The following is a 5,953-nucleotide window of genomic DNA, read 5'->3' as shown; positions in this document are numbered from 1 at the left end:
AAAAATTTATCAATTTTTAAGTATGTTTTTAATCCTTAGAACGTGAATTAATAATAGTTCGAATAAAAAATTATCAAATCTGTTAAGAAAATTTTAGGTGGCCGAGTGTGATGTAAATTGTTAGGAGTGAGGCAATAAGCTGAGAGAGGGTATTTTTAGAATTAAAAGTAAATTTGCCTATAAAAGTGAAATCATTGTACGTTTGCCTAAAAAGGTTTACGCAAAAAATTTTTGCTGATTTTAGTTAATATCCCTATGTGGTAAATAAACTTCTTAGTCCTGTCATTTTCTTCTCTCCATAGTCCTGTATTTTTTTAACTCCATGGCTTCATCATCATCTTCTTTCCCAACCTATCAAACTAAATATGATGTTTTCCTTAGTCTTAGAGGTGAGGATGTACGTAATAACTTCACAAGCCATCTCTATGCCGCTTTGTGTCAAAAGCAAGTTGAAACCTTCATTGATGAACAAGGACTCAAGCGAGGAGATGAAATTTCACCTATGCTTTTGAAAGCAATCGAAGAATCAAAGATTTCAGTTATTATTTTCTCAAAAGACTACGCTTCCTCAAGATGGTGCTTAGATGAACTATCAAAGATCCTTGAATGCAAACGAATGAATGGCCAAATGGTCATACCAGTTTTCTACCAGGTCGATCCATCAGATGTACGTAAGCAGAACGGAAGTTTTAAAGATTCAATTTTGAAGCATGAAGAGCGTTTTCAAGGATATGAAAGAAAAGATTCAGAAATGGAGGGATGCTTTGACTGAAGCTGCCAATCTATCAGGATGAAATTCCTCTGTCACCAAGTAAATCTAATTTTCTCGACATCCATATATATTATAATTTTTATAAAAATATATGTGATTTTATGTGTTTATAAATACATGAAAATAATTTTCTGGGTTTGTAAAAGACATGGAAAAACACATACTGAGTTTCCATGATATTAAATTGGCATGTACGGCATGATAATGTTACTTTTTGGCAAAGTAATTTGAATTCAATTTTCAAAAATGATTTAAATTTAAGAAGGATGTTACATTAATTACATTTTTTTTCAAAGAGACTGTTTTCTCTTGCAAGTAATAAGGGAAAATTTATCTCATTTAATGTCATAAACAAAGAGCCATCTTTCAAGTGAGGACTCTTAGAAAGTTGCCTTGATCATTCAGTTTGCTGTGGAAGTTGGAAAATATATAAATGTTAACGTTGTGTTCTACTATATTTTGGTGGTCGATTTCAACTAATTATTACTACTCTTCACATTGATAGGTCTGACGCTCAACTTGTGGACAAAATTGTTGATGATATTTTGGAGAAATTGAAAGATGCATCATACTTGAATGATTTCAGTGGCCTAATTGATTTAAGTTCACGCATTGAGAGAGTAAGATCGTTATTATGTATTGGGTTGATTGATTTTCAAGTTTTAGGAATTTGGGGAATGGGTGGTATAGGAAAAACAACCATTGCGGGAGCTGTTTTCAACCAAATTTCAAGCCAATTTGAAGGTTACTGCTTCAGTATTAATGTTAGAGAAGAATCGGAAAAATATGGACTAGTTCACATAAGAGACCAAGTTCTTTCACAGTTATTAGAAGAAAATCTCAAAATAGGCACTCCTGTTATACCACAATATATCCAGAGGCGACTTCAACGCAAAAAGGTATTCATTGTCCTTGATGATGTGAATGATTTAAGACAATTAGAGGTTTTGGCTGGAGGGCTTCATCAATTTGGTAAAGGAAGTAGAATCATCATTACAACAAGAGATAAGCAAGTGCTTCATTGTTTTGGAGTCAATGACATATATGAGGTTGAGGGATCAAATTATAATGAAGCTCTTCAACTCTTTAGTAATTATGCTTTCAAAGGAAACCATCCCTTGGAGCATCTCAGGGAGCTCTCAATCAAGAAACTAAATTTTGCCAATGGCAATCCACTGGCTCTTAAAATATTGGGCTCCTCCCTATACCAAAAGAGCAAAACGAGAATGGGAAAGTGCATTGTATAACTTACAAAGGCTTTGCGATCCTCAAATCTACGATGTGTTGAAAGTTAGTTATGATGGTTTAAGCAGTGAAAAAAAAAGTATATTTCTCGATACTGCATGTTTTTTTAAAGGGAAGGATAGAGATTGTGTTGCAGAATTATTAGATTGCCATTACTCTTTGGGTAGCCTCATAAATAAATCCTTGGTAACAATATCAGCCAATAAGCTTCAAATGCATGATTTATTACAAGAAATGGGTCGAGATATAGTTTACAAAGAATCAAAAACACAACCTGGCAGATGTAGCAGATTGTGGCATCATGAAGATACGTACCACATATTGAAAAACAATAAGGTAGGAGTCTGACTAATTGACTCAGCTGTTAATATGTTCGCTTTACTAATTATCTATTCTATTTTGACTTATTCATTGCTTTTGGTTTATTAGGGGACTGATTTAGTTGAGGGAATATTCTTAAATATGTCCAAAATAAAAGAGGTCAGATTGAGTTCAAGAGCATTTGCAGATATGTGTAATCTTAGATTGATTAAATTCTATAATCTTGCCCTTTACGAAGACTCTGTGGATATCTCCAAAGTAAAGCTTCATGGAGGCTTAAAATATCTTTCTGATAAGTTGAGATATCTCTTTTGGGCTGGATATCCTATGAAAACATTGCCATCAAACTTTACCCCAGAGAACCTTGTTCAACTTAAATTACCTTATAGCAATGTTCAACAACTATGGAAAGGAACAAAGGCAGAATTTATTATTCACATACATCTATCTTTTATTTATATAAAAAATTTGTGCTCCATGATCTGCATTACTAAATTAGTCCTGTAAATCATCTTTTGCTGCAGCATGCCTTCAATTTAAAGTCAATTGATCTTTATATGTCCAAGAACTTGATTAAGATGCCAGACCTGTCAGAAGCCCCACAACTTGAGATTATTAATCTTGAAGAATGCAGAAGCTTGGTTGAGGTTCCCTCATCCATACAACATTAGAACAACCTTAGTTTCCTATGTTTACGGGGCTGTGAAAGTCTTAAAGTCTTTCCAGGAAACATTCATTTTGCTTCTCGAATAATTCTTGATCTCTCCTTTTGCATTAATCTCACTGAGTTTCCTCATATTTCGGGGAATATAGAACAACTCTTTTTAAATGGGACTGCAATTGAAGAAGTTCCTTCATCAATAGAATGTTTAAGTGAGCTTGTATTATTAGACGTGACAAAATGTACAAGGCTCAAGAGTCTTTCAACTAGCATTTGCAAATTGAAGTCTCTTCAGTTGTTTTATCGTTGGAACTGTTCTAAACTTGAAAGTTTCCCAGAAATCTTGGAGGAAATGAAAGATTTGGTAGATCTCAATTTAAATGGATCAGCAATAAAGACACTGCCATCTACAATTCAACATCTAATTGGACTTCGCTCTTTGGAGTTACGGGATTGCAAGGATCTTCAGACTATTCCAAGCAGCATCTGTAATTTGACATCTTTGGGTGAAATTGATCTTACTGGATGCTCGAAACTTGATACATTTCCTGAGAACTTCGGGGATTTATTAGTTTTGAAAAAGCTTAAGGCAACAGGAGCTGCTATATGTCAACTTCCTTCCTCCGTTGCAAAGTGGAAACAGATAACAAAGTTAGATTTATCTTTCTGCGCTTTAACAGAAATTCCAAAACATCTCTGTTGTGCATCCTCATTGGTCTTATTAGATTTAAGCGGAAACCCTTTTGAGACTCTACCTATCAATTTCAAGCAACTTTCTCAGCTGAAAAACCTCTACCTAGAGAACTGCAATATGCTTCTGTCATTACCAGAGCTTCCATTATATCTAGAATATATTGATGTAGTAAATTGCGAGCGGCTTCAACTGTTGCCGGAGCTTCCCTCTAGTCTAAAAGAGTTAGATGCATCTGAAATTGAAAAATTATCCGAAAACTGCAGCTCAGATCAACTGTCTAATATAAGTTTCTTGTTTACAAACTGTCTGAATCTAATTCAGGAGACATGCACCAATACTTTTGCAGATTTACAGCAAAGAATTCAACTTCTGGCAACAACATTACTGAGACTCTGCTATGAAGAGGCTCTCTTTCACTCTTTCTTTCGAGTTTTTCCACTCCTTTTACCTCTCTTATCAGAATTCATAAATTTTGTTAATACAGGAAAGTGATGAGATACCTGCAATCAGCTTATGTCTACCTGGAAGTGAAATTCCTAACTGGTTCAGCTATCAAGGTTCTAGATCTTCAGTAACTATTCAGCTACATCAGAATTGGTGCAATAGAAGATTCATTGGATTTGCTTTGTGTGCTGTTCTCTCCTTTGATAAGAGAAGTTGTTATGAGGAAGCAATTTCTGTGAATTGTAGTTACCGATTTGAAAGCAGTTCTGTTGATACTGTTCACTTTCAATGTGATTTCATGGCTGGAGCAGCCTTGGAGAATGGCATGATAATTGAGTCTGATCACTTGATATTGGGGTATAGTCCTTTAATGGATGTTAAACTACTTAATGGCGATTATACAATAGCCTTATTTGGGTTCAGCCCAATTATGATACTTCCCATGAGGAAAATAGAAGGTTGCAAGGTGAAAAGTTGTGGTGTCTGTCCTCTGTATGCACAATCTGACTTGATCCAAGTTGACGTTTTTGTTGAGAAATCGGCAAACATAAATCAAGATTTTGGGGAAGCAATTGTAGAAGAATCCATCAGGGAGAGAGCTGACAGATTTGTGAGTTACAGTGGGGGGTTCTGTGGAGGCGGAAGCAGAGCCGCATCCTAAAAGACTGCAGATATCAAGTAAACAACACAGAGAAATAGCAATGGCTTATTGCTCTTATATTGGCTTACTTTTGGGGACTTGGTGTTGTTGGTACTTGGTATGCTGGATATACTCACGGTTTCTTCCTCAAATTTACGGGTAATTCAACTATGAAATTTATTATCATATTTTAAAAATATTTACAACTAATTCCGGCCTAATTCATATTTAGAAACAAAAGACAGGGTCTAAGCCTCCATGTTATCTATTTTATTTTAAGAATTTTGTGATTCCATTTTGTTATTTGATCTCTTATTTTGTTTCTTTTACCCACTTATTTGAAGTCAGCCTGCTTGTTGGATTTTCTTTTGCTACAATTTTTCATGTTTTTATCTGTCATCTCATTAGAAATTTGATTTCTCATTTAGAGGACTTGCTTGGTTGCGTAATTTAGTTGCTTGAGAAACAAATATTGGGGATATTCTTGCGAGCACATAGATGGGTTCTTTATGCTCCTAGTGTAGGAATGATGTGTTCGGGTATGTATGGTTACAAATATAAAAGATTATATTTAAATAAATAATATTATGTGTATAATTTTTATATATAATTTTATATATAAATAATAATATATTATTATAGAATTAAATAATTAAAAATTAAAGATAACATAATATTCAGTCCTATGATAATTTATTGTTATTTATATATAAAATTACGCATAAAAATTATACATAAAATATTATCCAATTTGAATATAAGTAAAACGAAGTCTCTTAATAATTATTTTGTATTATTTAATCATTTTTGTACTATTTTGTATTACAACATCAATCCTTTTTTTTTTGGGGGTTACATAAATATATAATAATAGATGTAATCTTGTTCAAAACACATTAAAAATATATTGCTTCTAACACTTACCAAGACAGCTTCATTTGCTCATCCTTAATTCTACTTTCCTGGTAGTAGATACAAAATAGAAGTTATTGACCAGCCAGCGTTTGAATAAGTTTGATATTTGAACAAGATGGTTCAAAATCTGAATTAACATATACGGTACCTTGACGATTAGGAGTGAGAAAAAATCCGAACCGAAACTGGAACCGCAGATACTTGTCTTTTGGTTCCGGTTCCTACCCAGAACTGGTATACTATGGATAAGTTTCAGTTCTA

At 33.7% G+C, this 5,953-nt stretch overlaps 1 protein-coding gene and 1 pseudogene across 1 annotated transcript; both read left to right on the top strand.

Annotated features, from left to right (window-relative positions):
• The first annotated feature begins 322 nt into the window (after positions 1-322).
• LOC123228771 lies at positions 323-2,752 on the top strand (annotated as a pseudogene).
• A 114-nt stretch (positions 2,753-2,866) lies between these two features.
• Positions 2,867-4,798, top strand: LOC123228770 (disease resistance-like protein DSC1). Its single transcript, XM_044654222.1, has 2 exons — positions 2,867-4,098; positions 4,178-4,798. The coding sequence occupies exons 1-2, from the start codon at positions 3,352-3,354 to the stop codon at positions 4,796-4,798; spliced, it is 1,368 nt and encodes a 455-aa protein (XP_044510157.1). The 5' UTR covers positions 2,867-3,351.
• Positions 4,799-5,953: the final 1,155 nt, after the last annotated feature.

The sequence above is a fragment of the Mangifera indica genome, chromosome 11, assembly GCF_011075055.1.
Source record: "Mangifera indica cultivar Alphonso chromosome 11, CATAS_Mindica_2.1, whole genome shotgun sequence".
Taxonomy (NCBI): domain Eukaryota; kingdom Viridiplantae; phylum Streptophyta; class Magnoliopsida; order Sapindales; family Anacardiaceae; genus Mangifera; species Mangifera indica.
The sequence above is the reverse complement of the archived record's forward strand: the minus strand, read 5'-3'. Positions and strand labels throughout refer to the sequence as shown.

Coding starts and splice junctions, on each gene's coding strand:
- LOC123228770 (XM_044654222.1), top strand. CDS start 3,352: ATGAAAGATTTGGTAGATCTCAATTTAAATGGATCAGCAATAAAGACA. Junction 4,099..4,177: donor TGAGACTCTGCTATGAAGAG/GCTCTCTTTCAC, acceptor TTGTTAATACAG/GAAAGTGATGAGATACCTGC.